Raw genomic sequence first — 21031 nt, 5'->3', positions numbered from 1 at the left:
CTGCTGTCTACTCTCGTCTGTCCTCTCAGTGTCCCACTTCTTCTTTGCTAACCTCTTTCTCTGTATACACTCCTGCACCTCCCCATTCCACCACCAAGTCTCCTGATCTACCTTTCTTCCACTCGATACACCAAGTACTTTCCGACCTGTGTCTCTGATTATGTTCGCTGTCGTTTGCCAGTCATCTGGAAGGACCTCTTGCCCACCCAGTGCTTGTCTTATCTCCTTCCTAAATGTCATGCAACACTCTTCCTTTTTCAACTTCTACCATTTTGTCCTCACTTCAGCCTTTGGTTTCTTCATCTTCCTCACTGCCAGCGTCATCCTACACACCACCAACCTATGCTGTCTGGCTACACTCTCACCAACCACTACTTTGCAGTCACTTTAGATGGTGCCGTTGACACAAAATGTAGTCTACCTGTGTACCTCTGCCTCCACTCTTATAGGTCACCCTATGTTCCTGTCTCTTCTGAAAGAAAGTATTCACAATAGCCATTTGCATTCTCTTAGCAAAGTCAACCACCATCTGTCCTTCAGCGTTCCTCATCTGGAGTCCAAACCTGCCCATCACCTCCTCATCATCTTTGTTTCCTGCGCCAACATGTCCATTGAAGTCTCCACCAATTACAACCCTTTCACTTCTCGGGATGTTCTGTATGACTTCATCAAAGTCCAACCAAAATTTCTCCTTCTCCGCCAGCTCACATCCTACTTGTGGGGCATACCCACAAACAACATTTAACATCACACCTTCAATTTCTAGCTTCAGACTCACCATTCTATCTGATACTCTTTTTACTTCTATGACATTCCTAAAAAACTCCTCTTTTAAGATAACCCCAACTCCATTTCTCTTTCTGTCTTCACCATGATAGAACAACTTAAACCCTGACCCTAAGCTTCGAGCCTTGCTCCCTTTCCACCTGGTCTCCTGGACACACAGTATGTCTACCTTCCTTCTCTGCATCATGTCAACCAGCTCTCGACCTTTACCTGTCATTGTTCCTACATTCAAAGTTCCTACTCTTAGTTGTATACTCTTTGCGTTCCATTTCTCTCTTTTCCTCTGGGCACACCTCCCTCCTCTCCTTCTTCGACCAACAGTAGTCCATTTTCCACTGGCACCCTGAAGGTTAACATTACCAATGGCGGCCGTTGTTAACCCGGGCCTCGACAGATCCGGTATGGGATTCATAGGTTTGATTCGCATATTTGTTTTGGCAAATTTTTTACGTCGGATGCCCTTCCTGACACAACCCTCTGTATTTATCCGGGCTTGCGACTGGCACAATAAGACACTGGCTTGTGCCCCCTTGTGGCTACATTACTCTGATGAAAAGTAATGTTTTATTTCTACTGTTTTTTTTTCAGGGGTTTAACTTTGTGGTTTCTGCCCTGACCTTGAATTTTTGTTCATCATTCGTTCTCTAGTTACCCATGAACACCTAAAAGACCGGGCCCTATTCACACTCCCTCCACCACCACCAGGGGCCAACTCCACAGAATACTACCACCTGATGGCCAGTGCTAGTCAGCGAAAGCAATATGGTGACCTTTTGATGCAAAGTGGTGCAGCGGCTGCTCATTTACCGGATTACATCAGTCCAGTGGATGGTAAGAGCAACTCCACTCACTTTCAGGTGGGGTTAATGAGTCAACCAGTGTTTTTATTTTTCTGCGGTTTTTACTCTGGCTTCTGGTGTCTGATCTTGTTTGGAGTGCAGCTTTGGCTGGTGAAAGTACAAAATTAAAAATGGTTTCATAATTACAGCTGTTGTGATTGTTATTGAGATGTTATATTGCTGTTAGACAGCAGTTGTATTTGTGTAAGGATTTGAGTGTGTGTGTGTGTGTGTGTGTCTGTGTGCGCGCGCACATATATGTGTGTGTGTGTGTGTGTGTGTGTGTGTGTGTGTGTGTGTGTGTGTGTGTGTGTGTGTGTGTGTGTGTGTGTGTGTGTGTGTGTGTGTGTGTCTACAAACTTTCCGCCAAAAACATTAACATCATTATATTCAAGGTTGGTTTATATACGGCTTCTTTCATTGATCTATGCATCAAGTTGTTTCCAAAATGTTTCACATTACAAAAACAAGAAAGTAAAAGAAGAGCTACTTGGTCTTGCCTGTCTATGATATTATTTTGGTTTCCTCATCGGCTGAGTTTCCTTTCTTCTTCTTCTTCTTCTTCTTCTTCTTCTTCTTCTTCTTCTTCTTCTTTTCCTTTCAGGGGTCGCCACAGCTGAGTGCCCTCCATCTAACCCGGTTTTGTGCATCCTCTTCTTTCACACCAGCTACCTTCATGACCTTTTTGACAACATCCATAAACCTCCTCTTTGGTCTTCTTCTTGGTCCTCTGGACATGTCCAAACCCTCTCAGTCTGGCCTCTCTGAATTTCTCTCCGAAACCTCTAATATGAGTTGTCCCTCTAATGTACTAATTCCTGATCCTATCGAACCTGGTCACTCCAAAAGAAAACCTTAACATCTTTATCTCTGCTACCTCCAGATCTGCTTCTGTCTGTTCTTTAGTGGCTCTGTCTCCAGTCCAAACATCATGGCTGGTCTCACCACCGTTTTATCCACCTTTTCTTTCATCCTCGCTGAAACCCTTCTGTCACACATCACACCTGACTTTTTCTCCAGCCGTTCTACCCTGCCTAGACATGCTTCTTCACCTCTTTTCCACACTCTCCATTGCTCTGGACAGTTGACCCCATATACTTAAAATCCTCCACCTTCTTTATCTCTTCTCCCTTTCGTATCACTCTTACACTTGGTGAGTCTTACTATACATGTAAAGTATTTACTTTGTTGCTATGATTTTATCTGTGTTGACATCCAAAGCAAACACCAAGAAATGAAGCACATATTTACCACCCTAGCCTCTACGTGTCTTCTTTCACCCCTGGCTGTAAATAAGGTATTTGATTCAGGATGAGGCTGCCAGGGCAAACCATTCATTCGCTGCCTGGGTCTAGATGGGCCCTGTGTACTCTCAAAATTACAGGCACCTCCGTGCAGGTGCAGTGCATGGCCATATCTTGACCACATGATCACCACTAGTATATGATGGAACACAAACTAATATCTGGGAGGAGAATGTCAAAGTGGACACAGAATTGGAACATGTAGTCGGGTGGAGGGGTCTTTGATTCACTTGAGAAGAAGAAGATGTATAGTAATACTCAGTCGACCCACCGCAAATGTTAGGGGCCCTCAGTGACCCCAAAGTGTGGCTCATCAGACACCTCCTCACTTCGGTGGCTTGACTCAAGCTAAAGTACATTTTCTACACTTTTGATTGAACTCTTTCCCAGAATAATATTTAGAACAAAGAACATCAAAGGATGCCGCCAAAAGGGTTGGCAAAAAAGGCAGATCATTTTAAAATGCTGTTTGGATGATATGTATGTACGTGCTGTAGATGTACTACATGTTTGCTATATAGGCAATAACTGATTTTAAAGTTTGAAGTCTGGAGGTACTATTTCCATATTTTCTGCTCTATCAGGTGCTTTGTCTTATAAAACACACCTTCACAACAGTGGCTATGGTTGCGCTATGCATCCACTTGATGAGGCCTCTCAAACTCCGGGTCTGGAGGGCTACTTATGTCCTGCTTGTTTTCGAGCTCTCCCACTTGCATCACACCTGATTCAAGTGTCAGCTCGTCAAAAAACTCCCAAGCAGAATGATCCTTATTATTTGAATCAGATGTGTTTGTCACGTTCCGAGAGCAGCCGACTCGCCGTAACGAAATTGAATATCTGGATCTCCGAAGCAATCGACAGAGACAGGCAGATCCGTGCAGAGATTTAATGAGAAAAGACAAAGCGCTGGTCCCAAAGTGAGGACCAGGAAAAAAACAAAAATAAAAAACACTAAAACGGCGAGTCAGGGATAAGGGGAACACTGACCCGCGTACTATGCCAATATAATAATAACATTACATTTTAAGCGCCTTTCAAAGCTCTCAAGGACACTTTACAGTCACAGACAAGCATAGGTACTATAATAAATAAAATACAATCACAAATAGAATGCAATAAATAAAATACAGTTTTATATATATATATATATATATATATATATATATATATATGGAACTGTGCTAAAGAGTTGTCTGTGCTTTGTGTTGTCATATTATTATTATTATTTTTTTGTTCTTTTACCTTCAAGACGGCGCCGCGAGAGTGGCTGTCTTTCCAGCAGCTCATGTATTTTGTTTTTCTACTTTCCTTCCTTTTATCACTTTGCTGCTGTGTGGAAATTTCTCCACTGCGAGACTAATAAAGGTAAATCCAATCCAATATAAAACAGTATATGTGCGTGTGCACACCCCCCCACCTTTTTTTCAGACTTTTTTCTCATTTGTCATTCTCATCCCTGATCTATGTATCCAATCTCAGTTTTTTTAGCTTGTTAGCGCTCAGGAGCATTATTTGACCATGCACAATGGACCTAACAAAGAGATGTCATCTGATTGGTTTCTCCGGTGTATCAATCAAGTGAAGGGATCGCTTTATTTGTGTAGCGTCGGTTCATGACAATGTCACATCACCTTATCATGCCATCTACCAATTGCACCTTGGAGATCAACTGTTTGATTGCGATTGACGTATTGAGCACCCCTGATGTATACAGTACTGACTATGCCTTAACAGTACGCTGCACGGTCCCTAAAACAGCACTGGATAATGGCATTGAATAATGTATGATTAACATGCACTGATACTTGACCAGCCGTGCAAAGATAAATTAAATTACATTTCCATATGTTACAGTGACATGCATTCAGAATAAAGTTTGCGATCGAAGCTGTCAAGGTTGGGTGGGCAGAAAAATGTCAAGTTGGCTTTAGATAGGTGTTGAGGTTTCCTTGACAAAAGCATCAGCCAAAGTAAATGTTTGCTAGCTTGCGGAATGAGAGATTTCACTGTTAATGCAGCATTGGGGTAGAGAGAGATAGCTGTGTGGACAGATGTCGTGGTGAGGCGATTTGTAGGCGGGGGCTTTGACTTTTGGCTATACACACCAACACTTAACTCTATATTGATTCTTCAGCACATGGGTGCAGGTACATGCATAAACACTGTTAATTACAACAGCAAGCGTTTGGCTTGGACACTGAGGTCTCATGAAGGACTCAATGCAAGTTCCTTTGCTAATATAAAATCACAGTGTTGGTATTTGTCAAATTTATCAGGGAAAATAAACATTTCCTCTCTCTGGAAGCCTATAGAGGTAGCTGGCTGGAGATGTGGAGGTCTTGAGTACTGCTGGCATCAGTTCAAGAAGTCTAGCGCTGTTACTCTCATGTATAGTAGGTCCTGTTCATCTCAGACGGGGAGTAAAATGTGGTTTTATTTACCGATTTACTGTTTAAGTCAGGCCAAATAGACATCTCTTAGCACACACACGTACGCACACACACACACACACACGCACGCACACACACACACACACACACACACACACACACACGCACGCACGCACACACACACACACACACACACACACACACACACACACACACACACACACACACACACACACACACACACACACATTGTGATATTCAACCCAAATGTGCATTTCTGAACAACCATGATCTGCACATCTGTTTTCTCCCTTTATGTCGGAACCTGCTAACCCAGGGGTGGGCAAACTTTTTTACTCGCGGGCCGCATTGGGTTCTAAAATTTGACAGAGGGCCCGGGCCAGGAGCATTTGGAGGGAGTGTTTGGGCCGAAAATACTAAACCTAAAGCATTAAAGGACAACCGACGCCTCCGGACAAGTTATGTCCATAATTTATAAAATCACTTCAAATGACTTTGACTGAGCGTATTTTACAAAGATTCCACAGCATATAGCTATAGTTTACGTTCTAAGACTTGCGCTGAATATTCACGAAGTCTTGTTTTCGAGTTGATGACGATCCCCATGTGACGTCACGTTTGGACCACCCCTGACCGAGAAAGCGACACACAATGCATTTTGGGTACTTTGTTTGGTCTGAAAACTTCGTGTTGATCCGTGTTGATGGCGAAATTAGAAGGAAAACGCATAAATAACGCCATGGTGAATCGTTGTGTGTTGCACCAAGACAACTATTTGATATTCACTGACACAAATTCCCAGCTGACAAATCAGCCCATTTCCAACAGAGCTTGGGCGCAATCTTCTGCATTTTCTGGGCGCTACATTGCCGTCATTGACGGCTCGAATTGATATGGGAGGACTCCTTCAATCAATTGCAAACATTTATGCTTTCCTCTTCAGAACTGTTTGAATAATATTCATAACTGGATGAGTAACAAGAAAACATCTTCTCCGAATCTGAAGCCATTGTTTTGATTCTCGAGCAAGGCAAGACGTCTTGGCGTGACGTCACGAACAAGGGGGTGGAACCTTCTGAAACTGGCCATTTCCGGATTCATTTTGAAGTCATTTTTATTGGTGTTTTTCATTTAACTAAAAATATCAGCCTGCCTGTTTTCGGTATTTTAGATGCTATAAAACGTTTTTCTGATGTCAGTGGGAAACACAAAAAAATGGTGCAGATTGTCCTTTAAATGTAGTGTGTACAAACCTCATAGCACAGTAAGAACCCAATTTATTAACTGTCTTTCAAATGTGAAAAATATCCCTGATCAGTTAATAAATTTGTCTCAAGGAATATTGCGTTTACATACTATTTCGCAGATACTTGGAGGAGGAAATGGAAATAGATTAAAATAACATATGCACTGTGATTTATCAAGATGGCGTCGAAGGGGCAAAGTTAAAGAAATCAACATTTATTGAAAAATGGAATCACTTTCAACATTCAAAACATATTATTACACAACGAAATATTCAAGCTCAATAATACCTACTTGTGTTAAATTCCGCCAAATCATAGATGGTTTGTCCTGACCGCGCGCTCAACAAACTCCTCACTGACGCCCTCGCCTTCACGTGCAAACAATACACGTGTACCGTCGCCGAGCACACAGACATAGGCTACCTGCAGTGAAATTTGCATACTCGGCACGGCTGCCAATCAGAAGCCTGCTGCTTTCTTCCGGACTTTCGCATGCGTTATAAAGTCGTGCAATTGCATATCATTTTCCAAAATAGATGCACAGAACCTCAGCCCAGAAGAAAGATTCAAAAGAAGCTAACAACATATGTGACGCTACAAAACGTAAATTTACATGAAACCGTGACTGTAAAATGTACGTGAGACTTATGAAAGGGGCTTAGTGGCTCATAGGAAGCAATGCAAACGTTGCATTGTGCACCACAATGACAATCGACTACTGCAGCAAAATTTAGCCATGCACATTTATCGTAAATTAAGCAAGGTAGCATTTGTAGTAGGTACATTCTTGATTTAAAAAAAAAACTTCATACTTTGTGACAATGTATTTTTAATGTGATTAGTTGTCTCATTGTGCTTCAAGTTGTGAAAGATGGGGCAGGCAACTTTTCAGTTATCTGCCCTGTTGTCCGCTAACTTTTTGTCATGAGTTTCAGACACTGTTTTTACTATAATTTGGGCAGGTTTGGCGGGCCGGATTAAAAAGCCTAACGGGCCGTAGTTTGCCCATGCCTGTGCGAACCCATTCATTTATAGGTACCACCTAAGAGACAGTCACTGCCAATGAGTCACATTTTATTTCATGTTGCACGACCAATGACATCCTTTGGCACAACCCCAATATTACAAACTATGCTTTGTGTTTGTGAAGGGTGAAGGAAAGCTAATGACAACTTCTTAAGAGATGGTGTATTTCCTGAAGAGGTGGTTAGACATGATGGAGGGCTTTAATTTGGGCAAACCGCCCAGATGGGCAAGGCAGGCGCCAGGTTACCAGACTGCCAGACTCCAATACCAGTTTCTTGTTTTGTTAAAGGGATTATTAATAGTCATATCAGACAGTGAAACTTTTGGCACTATGCCACTCCTCAGCAGTGCAACAACAAAAAAATCGCTGCTGGGTGATTTACCCATTTGAAGCATTGCTTGTAAGATAGAGCTGCACACCCATGACTCCGAATTAAATGTAGCTTTCCTGATTCTATATGTCCTCAAGAACATTGCCATTTTCAATATAGCAAAGTGATTGCACACTATGTGGGAGTATTGTGGCTTTTACTCCTTGCCACATCTTTTTTCCTGCTAGATACCCCTAGACTGCTGTTGCGTTCCAAGGACCTTTAACTAAGTGCATATGTCTGTACTTTACAACAACTACCTACAGACGTTCCAGTTTAGGGAGTAAGAACCCCATTTATGGTTATAGATCTGGCATGGTAATTATGTTGCCAGGATTCATTTGGCTGCAGGTGTTGTGAGAGCAACCGACAACTCTGTCATTGCTGTGTATTGACAGGAATTGATGTGTCGAAAATGCGTGTACGTACAGTGAGACCTCAACTTACGAACACCTTATATTACGAACTTTTCGTCTAACGAATGTCAAATTTATGAAAATTAAACCTTATAATAAGCACTATTTTCATATTACACATCCACCACGGCTGGAACACCAAAGCACACGACCTTCGGATCTGGCGGAGTGATCTTCGGTGGAAGCACACGACCGAACAGCGCTCCAGCCGGCGCTACTTTCCACACCCCCTCTCTCTGAATTCACATGTCCATCGCCTCAGAGGAGCTTTTTGCTGATAATTTTACTATTATGGGACCGGAAAATAAACACCACAGGCTCGTGTTCAGCCTCAGTTCAAATGTGGTGCGTTACTATGAATAAATTGAAGAAACGACCAGCCGTACACGTCTACTCTGCTCTGTTCATTTGTCATCCAAGACTTGGCGTGCGTAAAGGTTCGAGAATAGCGCACGACTTCTTATGACTCTAGGCTGTTTGGAAAGCATTGTCTAACTGAATGAGCAGGGACAAACACTTGCCAACGTTTTTGTGTTGCTACACTTAAACCCCCTGTCAAGATGTGATAGAAGTGATTGTGATTGGCTAAAGGTAGAGTCATGTGTCATGGTAAGCCAATCAGAGCTAGTGTTTTCACACACATCGGAACAGCGTGTCAATAGTCACGCTAAATTGTCACGTGCGAGTTGACGGCTGTGGCGGGGCCGCCGCTCGCGACACTTCAATTTCATTTCATTTCAACGAGTCACTGTCACCTCACCAGTGACGTGATTACAACAAAAGTCAATCACTGTGTCTTGTGCTGGCAAATCCAACAGTTTGCTTTGCACAAGGTGATTGTTGGACGCGATCGCGTACGTTTGTTGCTTTCTGGTTTAATATGTGCAAAATAAAAATTGTCATTCATTTGAATAAATGCCAAACACTATATTTTTGGAAATCAAAACTATTCTCAATAGGGGCTTTGTCATCGATTCATGTTGGTGAATGCATTAATGTTACGGTAATCCACGATCTATTGCAGCTGCAATTAAACAAAAAAAGGGTCAAAATTAATAAATTTTCCAATTCTTCAATTTTTTTTCCCAGTCCTCGCACCCAAACTTCCAGAACCTCATCCCTTCTGAAGAATCCCCTTCTGAAACTTTCCGGTCTAACAATACGGCTGCCGGAGGCGCGGAAGCAGACCTCTCGACCTGAAATGGTGTCAATCAGTCACGTACGAAAACTTCGTACATAGGCTCGAATTATGATGGTCTGCCTTGACCCGATCGAAATTCGGATTACAAACCTGAGATACCCAGATTAACCGTAAACAGAATTACTTTTGGCTGAAACAATCCCACAATACATTCACCCAACATAGCTGCATGCTAGCGTCACTCACCCGTGAAGCATTCCTGAGAGACGCACACCAGAAGGGAGGGGGCCCACTCTTTTCAAACACTCTCGAAGGAAAAAGAGAAACACAGTGCACCCCCCCCCCCCCCACTCCCGAAGCCCTCAGCTAGGACCCTGAGTTTTTTCGGCACCAAATGTTGGGTTATTTTGATCGTTCGTCCTTGATTCATTGTTTCTACGGGCGTTGACGGCAGAGGATGGCTGAATCATCAGGAAGCCAGGTCTTGAACAGAAAGTTGGTTTAATCTTGAAGACAGCGGAGACATTGCGGTGTCAGCGTAGGAGGAAGCATGGCGAGAGAGAGAGAACGAGCGAGACTGCGGGAGTATTTATGTGGCGCAGTGTGTGACACGATAGGATGTGACGTAATGTAAATGCGACATCATGTAAAGGAAGGCAGAATATGACGTATCAGGAAGTCCAAAATGTAAACAAAGATTACAGAGCGATGTTTAGAGATGTTTGTATGGCGAATTACCCCAAAAACTTGTAACCCAGTCAGCAAAATTGGTCTGGCCCAGCTCCGGCCCATACAAGGCTGCACACTCGGCCCAGATACGGCAATGAATGACGGTCCAGAAGTGGCCCGGATCCGGCAACCGCGATGTGGGCCCCATCCGGCCCGTATCTGGCCCGCATTGAATATAACCAGATCCGGCCCAACGCCGGGCCAGAACAGGCTCCTGATGTCAGCCTTAATTGAACCTTAATTGAACCATTTCTTTCATGAGCCATATTTCACCCTTATGAAAAAAAGGCAAAAACAATTGTTATAAAAATATTTTATAGTCATAATTTGTGAACCTCACACATAACTGCAAATATACTGGAAAACTGCACTTTTCTTTATTTAACAGTGAACACAAGAGTTCAAACCGGAATGCATGTTGTTCTTGAATTTGTAAATTTCTATCTGTCATATTCTTGTACTCTCCATGCCCTCTTTTCACCATCCAAACTCAGATGTAGCTTTTGATTGTGACATCGATTTCCTGGTCTCATGCTCGGCAGTTAGGTCTCACAGCGGCTGTAAGAACTGTGAGAAAACACGGATGGACAGTGTGTTAGGAAAACAAACATTTGTACATGGCATTACCCTTTCTACTTCCTTTTCTTTCATCTTACTTTGATAATTTTGCTGCCGTGAAATGTAAATATATCTATTGCGAGATGAATAAAGGTTCATCCAAGGCAATGAATGATCAGTAAAAATAACCCTTGAAATTTTTTAATCTGGGAGTGACACTGTGAGGTGGAATATTTGCCACCAAAAACTTTATTCTGAATTTGAATTACATAACTTAAAGTTCAGTGACTCAGATATAGGATGGCTCTGTATATTATAATCTTATTTTATTGAATAAGTGAATCTGAACAGTACAATTTGAATTTGAAAAGGCCAGTTTTGAAACAGTATATGATCCTAACTGATAATTAAATTCTGTTCACTTTCATTTTCAGTCCTGCAAATACAACACAATAAACATTGATTTATATAGCGCTTTTACAAAAACTGAATCTGTAACAAAGCGCTCAGGAGGGAAACGGGCAGGACAGTGGTCATTCAGGGCCAAGTTTGCACAATTTTCCAATATTGAAGACTGATTTGTATCATCTTACCTCAACATATGTACATAGAGGTTTTGCGGTGGTGCCCCAACTTGTTGATTATTCCGTCAGTTACGCTGAAACTGACCATCCGACCAGCACCGGCGCTGAGGGACGCACAAAGATCAGGCATGTCAATATGAGTTTCATGCACGATGATGTTAAGATATAAAAGTTAGTTTCAACGTCATTTTTTTCAAATTCAAGTTACAATTTTCATAATTGTTTCATGGTCAAATAAGTATCTAGTTCGTATCGCTGCAGTTCAGAGTGATTTTTTTTTATCTTTCCCGTTTTGAGTTGTTTACTTTAAAAAATTGCACGCTTCAGTCTCGATTAAATACGTACAGCAAGTGAAAATGTTCGCAAAGATACACGTAAATAACCATAAAGTTAGAGCACAATATATTAAAACATTTCCCTTTGCTACCATAAAGAGTCACATCCCCCCCATTTTGTGCTAATGTTATTCGTCATTATTAGGGCTCTTCAAAATTCAGTCGTAGTCAACAGCTAGTGAGGAACGAAAGCCTTCCTTGTCGCCCCACCCCCTCTTCTTCTTCTTCTTCATTGCGTGTGGCAGGTAACGTTCGCGGTGCAACACCACCCACTGTGTCGGAAGTCTAGCAAAACTTTACTGTTGTATGTACTGTACATATGCAGTACATTATTAAAGTATGTAGAGGAAAACAAAAAAACCAACAGAAAATTCGAAACTTTTGGGTTAAATTGTTAAGGTAGTTAACTTTTTATGTTCGATCATTATATTATTTTATGTTAAGGTCATCAAAATTATATTCAGTTTATAATTCCTTTAATATGTTTGTGAGATAGCGTTTGTTCTTTTGAAGGAAAGCTGGAAGTGTTCTCGGGAAGCCAGAAAAAGGGTGTGCTTGAGTGAGCTTGGGGTTACTGTACGGCAATATATAATAAAAGGCTGCATTCAAACGAAGTCCATCACTCCTTTTTTGACCATTCGGGGAGCCATCCATTGCCATTCCCAAAACTACAACTCCGTCAACGAACACTTGTACCTTCTTTTGCAGATGTCAGTCCACTTCAACACAATCCTCCTGTGAGAATTATTTTACTGTGTGTGTGTGTGTGTGTGTGTGTGTGTGTGTGTGTGTGTGTGTGTGTGTGTGTGTGTGTGTGTGTGTGTGTGTGTGTGTGTGCGTGTGTGTGCGTGTGCGTGCGCGTGCGTGTGTGTGTGTGTGTGTGTGTGTGTGTGTGTGTGTGTGTGTGTGTGTGTGTGTGTGTGTGTGTGTGTGTGTGTGTGTGTGTGTGTGTGTCTCGAGTTCCGGTTCAATACTGGCTAGCCATAACTGAGCCGGAGTTGTACATTGATTTCCGGCCCAAATCCGGTTTGCCATAATCGGCCCACATCCAGTTTGCCGGAGTCAAGACAACACTCTGACACATCATGCTATGCTGTTAGGTCTCATAGCGGCTGTAAGAACTGTAAGAAAACAGTGTGAGCAGTGTGTTAGGAAAACAAACATTTGTACATGTACTTTCGACTTCCTTTCCACTTACTTTCAGAACTTTGCTGCTGTGAAATGTAAATTTATCCATTGCGAGACGAATAATTGAATAGTTCATTCTGAATTTGAATTACATAACTTAAAATTGAGTGACTCAGATATAGGATTGATGTGTATTTTATAATCTTAATTATATTGAAAAAGTGACTCTAAACTGTACAATTAGAATTTGAAAAGGCTAATTTTGAAACTGTATTTCATTCTCACTGATAATTACATTCTGTTGATTTTTATTTTCAGTCTTGCAAATACAATACAATACAATACAATACAATACAATACAATACAATACAATACAATACATATTGATTGATATAGCGCTTCAACAACAGTTGGAGCTGAAACAAAGCGCTAAGGAGGGAAACGGGCAGGACAGTGGTCATTCAGGGCCAAGTTTGGACAATTCTCCTATAATGAAGACTGATTTGTACCATCTTACCTCAACATATGTACATAGATGTTTTGCGGTGGTGCCCCAACCTGTTGATTATTCCCTCAGTTATGCTGAAGCTGACCATCCAACCAATGCCGGCGGTGAGGGACGCATAAACATCAGGCATGTCAATATGAATTTCATGCACAATGAGGTTAAGATACAAAAGTCCATCCATCCTTCCATCCATCATTTTCTGCCGCTTATCTGTGGTCGGGTCGCGGGGGCAGCAGCTTCAGTAGGGAAGCCCAGACTTCCCTATCCCAAGTCACTTCTTCTAGCTCGTCCTGGCGGATCCCGAGGCGTTCCCAGGCCAGCTGTGAGACATAGTCTCTCCAGCGTGTTCTGGGTCGTCCCTGTGGTCTCCTGCCAGTGGGGCATGCTCGGAACGGCTCACCAGGGAGGCGTCCAGGGGGCATCCTAATCAGATGCCCGAGCCACCTCATCTGGGTCCTCTCTATGTGGAGGAGAAGCGGCTCGACTCTGAGCCCCTCCCGGATGACAGAGCTTCTCAGCTTATCTCTAAGGGAGAGCCTGGACACCCTATGGAGAAAGCTCATTTTGGCCGCTTGTATCCGGGATCTCGTACTTTTGGTCGCATCCCATAGCTCGTGACCATAGATGAGAATTGGGATGTAGATTGACCGGTAAATTGAGAGCTTTGCTTTTTGGCTCAGCTCCTTCTTCATCACGACAGATCGGTACGAAGTCCGCATCACAGCAGACACCGCACCAATCCGCCTGTCGACCTCTCGCTCCTTCTCACCCTCATTCGTGAACAAGACTCCCAGATACTTAAACTCCTCCACTTGAGGCAAGATCTCCTCCCCGACCTGGAGAGGGCATTCCACCCTTTTCTGACTGAGAACCATTTTCTCAAATTTGGAGGTGCTGATTCTCATCCCAACCGCTTCACATTTGGCTGGGAAACGCTCCAGACAGAGTTGTAGAGCTCCGCTTGAAATCCCCAACAGTATCACATCATCTGCAAAAAGCAGGGATGCTATACTGAGGCCACCAAAACGGAACCCTTCAAAAAGAAATTCTGTCCAGAAAGGTTATGAACAGAATCTGTGACAAAGGGCAGCCTTGGCGGAGCCCAACCCTCACTGGAAACGATTCCGATTTACTGCCAGCAATGAAAACCAGCCTCTGACATCGGTCGTATAGGGACCGAACAGCCCGTATCAGGCGCTCCTGTACCCCATACTCCCGAAGCACCCCCTACAGAACTCACGAGGGACACGGTCAAACGCTTTCTCCAAGTCCATAAAGCCATAGCTGTGTCCGGCGCCGCCATGCCTGGACATTAGGGATATATAAATAGGGCCGATACGACCAGTCAGAATTTAGTTCGCTGACGAAGCCTCTTGGATAGGAGGCGAAACGTCCAAAACCTTCAAAATTGTACAGATGACAGCGGAAGAAACCTTCTCATCGATGGACCACTCCTGTACGACTAAGACTTGCACAGACATTCTATCTTATATACATTTTACTTCTAAGACATCCTAACAAACTCCTCTTTCAAGACAACCCCAACTCCATTTCTCTTTCTGTCAACAACATGAACTCTGACCCTAAGCTTCTAGCCTTGCTCCCTTTCCACCTGGTCTCCTGGACACACAGTATATCTACCTTCCTTCTCTGCATCATGTCAACCAGCTCTCTACATTTACCTGTCATTGTTCTTACATTCAAAGTTCCTAATCTTAGCGCTATCCTCTTGACGTTCCATTTCTCTCTTTTCCTGCGGGCACACCTCCCTCCTCTCCTTCTACCAACAGTAGTCCATTTTCCACCGGCACCCTGAAGGTCATCAGTAACAATGACGGTCATTGTTCGACTGATCTGGTATGGGATTTAGATGTTTGATTTGTATACAGTGATACCTCGATTAAGAACCCCTTGGCTTATGAACTTTTCGGTTTACAAACGTTAAATTTATGACAATTTTACCTTGGCATACGAACTATTTTTCGGGATACACACGGAGCTGCCACAATGAGTGATGTGTGGTTCGCGATCGAGCCCGTTCGCCTAACAAGAAAATGGCAGCCGGCTTGTTTTGGTCCTCTATTCCTTGCCCCCAGTCGTCGGTTAAAGCCACGTGATTGGTCAAGAATGCAGCAGTGGGGGGGGGGGGATTTACAGACAGAGAGTGAAGCCATTCTCCAAAAAAGAAAATGACAGCTGACATTTTTTGTCCACCTTTGCCCGCCCCTAGTCTTCGATTAAAGCCACGTGATTGGTCAAGAACGCAGCAGTGAGGGGAGCTGGTTTAAATATTAAGGAGACAGGCAGACGACAGAGAGAGAGTGACAAAATGGATAGAAAACAGTGAAATTTGGACTTGTTTCAACTTTGATAGTTCAAAGGCAGAGTGTAGATTGCAAGGTTAAATTGTCCGACTTATCAGGCTCCACAAATAACCCGCACAAGCTATCCACCCAGATAAACAGTGTCATGATCTGGTTGGCGACCAACGGGGGGCGCTGTCGGCCCCGCCTGCACCTGCACAGGTGCTGGTCGTCCCGATCAGATTGGCGACCAGCGGGTAGCGACGTCAGCCCTGCCGGCAGCCTCGCAGGTGCTGGTCGTTATAATCAATGACACTTAAAAGGACACCGGGCACGATCATCCGGTGCCGATTCATTGTTTGTTTGCTGTTTGTTTGCAGCATGCAACGTGTACGTGTTTGTTTAACCTTGGCAGGCTTTTACTTTTGGTCTTCTTTTGCTACTTTGTATTTTTTCCATTCAGATCATTTTGATGTTTTACATTTTGTTCCTGCTGACTTTATTTTAATACAATTTGTCAAACAACCTCCTGCTCCCTCCTGCCTGCTTTTTGGGATCCGAACCCGCCATCACCACCTCGCAAAACGTGACAGAATGAATCGGCCAACCATCGGATCCCGCAGGTACATCGGACCCGTCTCATTTCCACCCTGTGCCTGGCAATGATACGTCCACGTTAGCGCAAGCCTCGTCGCGTTTGAATCGCGTCACTTGACGAGCCGCAACGTCCACGTAAACGTCCGGCCGAGACCTCCTTCCAGGTGGCCGTCCAGGGTGACACTGGGTGACTGGCATTGCACGCCCACGTCCAGCCACGCTGTCGTCGTGCATGACGAATTGAGTCTCATCCACGACGAGCCGTGCAACGTCCGCGTCAATGTCAGTCCGAGACCCCACTCACCGCTGGATCCCGGAGCGGCTCTGGACTGGTCTCGTTCCCCCGGAGCCGGGCAGTTCACGCCCACGTCGGCGTCCGGCCGAGACCTGGTCCCATACGGCCGTACGGGGTGCCATTCTGCGCCTGGCAGTTCGACGTCCACGCAGAGCCATGCGCCGTCGCGTGAACGTGCGAGAGGGATCGCACTCACGCCCACGACGATCCGTGCCGCGTCTTCGTCCACCCCAGGCCGAGTCCCGTTCCCATCAGGCCGCCGCCCGTCGTGTGCTGGAGAGGCAGCGGTTGCCCTCTCCACCGACCGTTCCCTGGCGAGTGGACCTTTTTGGGAGACTGTTGGGACTTCTGGAAGCAGCCCCTTGAAGGGGGGGTACTGTCATGATCTGGTGGACGACCAACGGGGAGCGCTGTCGCCCCCGCCTACACCTCACACGTGCTGGTCGTCCCGATCAGATTGGCGACCAGCGGGTAGCGACGTCAGCCCTGCCGGCAGCCTCGCAGGTGCTGGTCGTTATAATCAATGACACTTGAAAGGACACCTGGCACGATCATCCGGTGCCAATTCATTGTTTGTTTGCTGCTTGTTTGCTGCATGCATTGTGTACGTGTTTGTTGAACCTTGGCGGACTTTTACACTTGGTTTTCTTTTGCTACTTTATATTGTTTTCCATTCAGATCATTTTGATGTTTTACATTTTGTTACTGCTGACCTTTATTTTAATACAATTTGTCAAACAACCTCCTGCTCCCTCCTGCCTGCTTTTTGGGATCCGAACCCGCCCTCACCACCTCGCAAACCGTGACAAACACAACACAAGTGATGGTGGATGGAGGTAAAATTATTGCAGAGAAAGCACCTACAAGGGATCATTCCTCAAGATGGTGACAGAAGGCTACGTTCCTCATCAAGTGTTTAATGCTGATAAAACCGGTCACTTCAGTCCATCAAGCCATCAACGACCATCACAAAGGTAAATAAAACAACTTTATTATAAAGTACAGTTTATTTCTTTAATTATAATATTATAGCACATTTATTATACATACAATAAGGTATATTTTGTGTTGTTTTAAGGCTTAGAAAATTAGAAAGTGGAAAATTATGTTTTATGGGGAACTGGGAACGGATTATTCTCATTTTAGTGGTTTCCTATGGGAAATTACTTTTTGGGATACACACTTTTCACCTTACACACTCTGTCTGCAAATCAATTAAGTCCGGTAACCAAGGTATCACCGTATTTGTTTTGCCAAAAATGTTCCGTCGGATGTCCTTCCTCACACAACCCTCTGTATTTTTCTGGGCTTGGGACCGGCACAACAAGACACTGGCTTGTGTACCCTTGTGGCTATATTTTTTTTATGTCTGAATAAATTATTTTACTTGAATTAAAATTGTTTGTTCATATATTATCAACATTGATTTTACTCAAATAATGGTTTTTCATTCGCAATTTAGAAATGTCCAATGAATATATTTTGTTTTTTTTTCAGTTTTGTATACTTTAGCATTTGAGTTAAATCGGGCCCCATCAATTTTAGAATTTGGCCCCCTTTTTTAATTTACCAGATGCACCCCTGCAAAAGTAAATGACAAGGCTAGAACCTAGTTACCTAGTTGTCGAACACAGATAAAGTTACTGGATTCTGTTTGAAGGTCCACCTCTGGCAAAATGTGCAACATGCCAATCTGGAGATGTTCCCTAGTCTTGAGAAGTTGTCATTTTATTCATCTTCCGCCTCCACTGAACGCTTTGACTGGGTTAGGGACCCATAAAGTTCAGGATCATTTGTTGGAAAGGACATTACTTTACAAGAGCAGGAGTAACTAACTGAACTAAAACAGGATCAGGGTTTAAAACTATGATTTACCGATCTTCCTTTGGACAGTTTTTGGTTGCCTAGCATAAACCGAGCCTCCACGAGGGTTCTTGGGGATTTCCTTTCAAGGCAAACGCTGGCTTCTGGAGTGTTTAATTGAAGGTCAGGATTAGTGCATGAACATTTTTTTTCACTCATTTTTCTTCAGTCATCCGACTGCTGGATGAGATATTCTGGTTAATTAGTAAGCACACAGGTACACATGGTCATACTTGGCTTGGCTTTTTGATTTGTGTACAGTTTCACGATTCTCGAGTCCTCGGATGACACCCAAACTGAGCAGGAAGAGGGCGCTATCCATTTCGCCACTATCAGATGCCAGCATTGACCTGCAGACAATGATTCGCACCTCACCCAACTCACTGGTTGCCTATATCAACAACTCACGCTCAAGTTCAGCTGCCAGCAGCTCTTATGGACACCTCTCTGTTGGAGGAATCAGGTATAAAGATTAAATATGGTATCTTCATCACATCTGTGTAAGCTCTCAGTCGTACAGGAGTGGTCCATCGATGAAAAGGTGTCTTCAGCCGTCATCTGTATTTCTTTGAAGGTGTCGGACGTTTCGCTTCATATCCAAGAAGCTTTGTCAGCAAACTAAAGGCTTACTGGTAGTTTAGGCCCTATATATATATATATATATATACAGTAAAGTCTCGTTATATCGATATTCAAGGGAGTCCGAAAAAATATCGATATAACCGGGACTATCGATATATCCGACCCTGTTTGCATGTAATTTTCTCCGTGCGTGCATAGAAATAGTATCGATATAACCGGGACTATCGATATATCCGATATCGATATAACGAGACTTTACTATATATATATATATATATATATATATATATATATATATATATATATATACTGTCCAGACATGGCGGTGACGGACTCTGCTATGATAGGTCCCTGCTCTCAGGTTGGGGGGAGCAGAAGACTACTCCCTGCAACTGCTCCACTGATAGTTCCTGTCGTCCTGACAAACGACTGGCCTGATTGCCCCACTTCGACCGGTATCACCTCATCAGTATTACTAATCCTATATTGCCTAAGAAGGCTATTCTATGAACTATCCAAATTGAACCTCACCCCACCAAACCGGTTTAATGAAGGATTTAGTGTATATATATATATATATATATATATATAGGGCCTAAACTACCAGTAAGACTTTAGTTTGCTGACAAAGCTTCTTGGATAAGAAGCGAAACGTCCGACACCTTCATAGAAGTACAGATGACGGCTGAAAAATCCATTTCATCGATATCTTCATCACATACTCTACAGAGGACTCTAAAAGAACTCCTTGATCAGGGAACGTTATTATCATCTGGCAAGAACACTTTTTTTTAACACCAACTCTTTTTTTCCCAAAAAAATCTTCATCTCTCCTGTGAAATAATGGTCTTTCCTTTTCTTTCCCTCCCAGTCCTTCATTCAGCTTCCCTCATCCCATCAACCCGGTGGCGTATCAGCAGATGTTGTCACAACAGAGGACCCTGAATGCTTTTGGCCATACTCCCCCTCTCATTCAACCGCCACCGTCCTCATTGTCTGTCCGCCAGCATTCTCTGACCACTACGCCTATGTCCGGATCACATAACAGCGGGAACTTAGAAGCCAATCAGGTGGGACTGAATTGAATGATGAACTGAGTTGGTTGACCGATGATATTGATCGATATTTTCTTATCCTCCTTGAGAGATATTTATCAGCCCAAATGGTCTTTTGTTGTCATGTATTTTATTTGATTCAGATTATAATTATTATTTTTGATGATGTCTCCGGCGGCCTCACAGTGTCCTATTGCGGCTCTGGCCTTCCTCTGTAGTGTTTGCATGGTCTCCCCGTGCCTGTGTTGGTTTTCTCCGGGTAGACGAGTTTCCTCCCACGTTCGAAAAACATGCATGACAAAGGTTTGGTTCCAGCACACCCCGTGACTCTTGTGAATATAAGTGTATTAGAAAATGGATGGATGATGTGTCCCCTTAAAAATATGCAAAAGACTGCTTTGCAGTTCAACCAGTCGGCTTTCTCACTGTCTTCGGACTCCTTTATCACAAGAGATATTTCTTTTGTGAACTTCCCACTGAGTGACTCAGTTTGCGTATGTGTATATTTATGGTGTAGCCACCCCAAATTAATTTTCAACACTGGGATTTGGTCTTCTTGCAAATACCAACACTACCTACATGAATTCTGAAATATGTCCACGTGATAATGCTAGTTTGCAAGTTGGATTCAGAGCTAACCCGCTATACACCAATTTATAAGGTGGTTTAGTTTTCATAAATGATTTTTTTTTTCAATTCCATTAGCCCTTTGAAAAAGGTGTTTCTTTGTCTCTTTGTCAAGTTTGGGATCATTCAGCAGATCAAAGCCCCCTCATTGTTAATCCACACAAATGGCCCCTGTGCCTCATTAACAACAGTAATAACTCCTTTTACTTTCATACTTCCCTACAGCTTGGACCAGCATCATAAACCAGTCTAAATTGTTTGGTCTTCACAACTGGTCGCGGTTTAACTTATGCCTTCTTTTTCACATAGATTGGAAATGAACA

The 21031-nt window shown here is 43.4% G+C and overlaps 1 protein-coding gene across 3 annotated transcripts in view; it reads left to right on the top strand.

Moving 5' to 3' along the window:
- gli2a (GLI family zinc finger 2a) overlaps positions 1-21031 on the top strand; it is a 159928-nt gene that overhangs the window by 114271 nt on the left and 24626 nt on the right. For all 3 annotated transcript variants that reach the window (XM_089003496.1, XM_089003494.1, XM_089003497.1), the window contains exons 5-7: positions 1435-1617; positions 18706-18907; positions 19898-20096. In XM_089003496.1, coding sequence (XP_088859622.1) covers positions 1435-1617; positions 18706-18907; positions 19898-20096 — 584 coding nt within the window. The remainder of the gene's footprint in view (positions 1-1434; positions 1618-18705; positions 18908-19897; positions 20097-21031) is intronic.

The sequence above is a fragment of the Hippocampus bargibanti genome, linkage group LG08 (genome assembly GCF_051943395.1).
Source record: "Hippocampus bargibanti isolate YZ-2025 linkage group LG08, ASM5194339v1, whole genome shotgun sequence".
Lineage (NCBI taxonomy): Eukaryota > Metazoa > Chordata > Actinopteri > Syngnathiformes > Syngnathidae > Hippocampus > Hippocampus bargibanti.
Note: the sequence above shows the minus strand (reverse complement) of the source record. Positions and strands in the feature narration are given on the sequence as shown.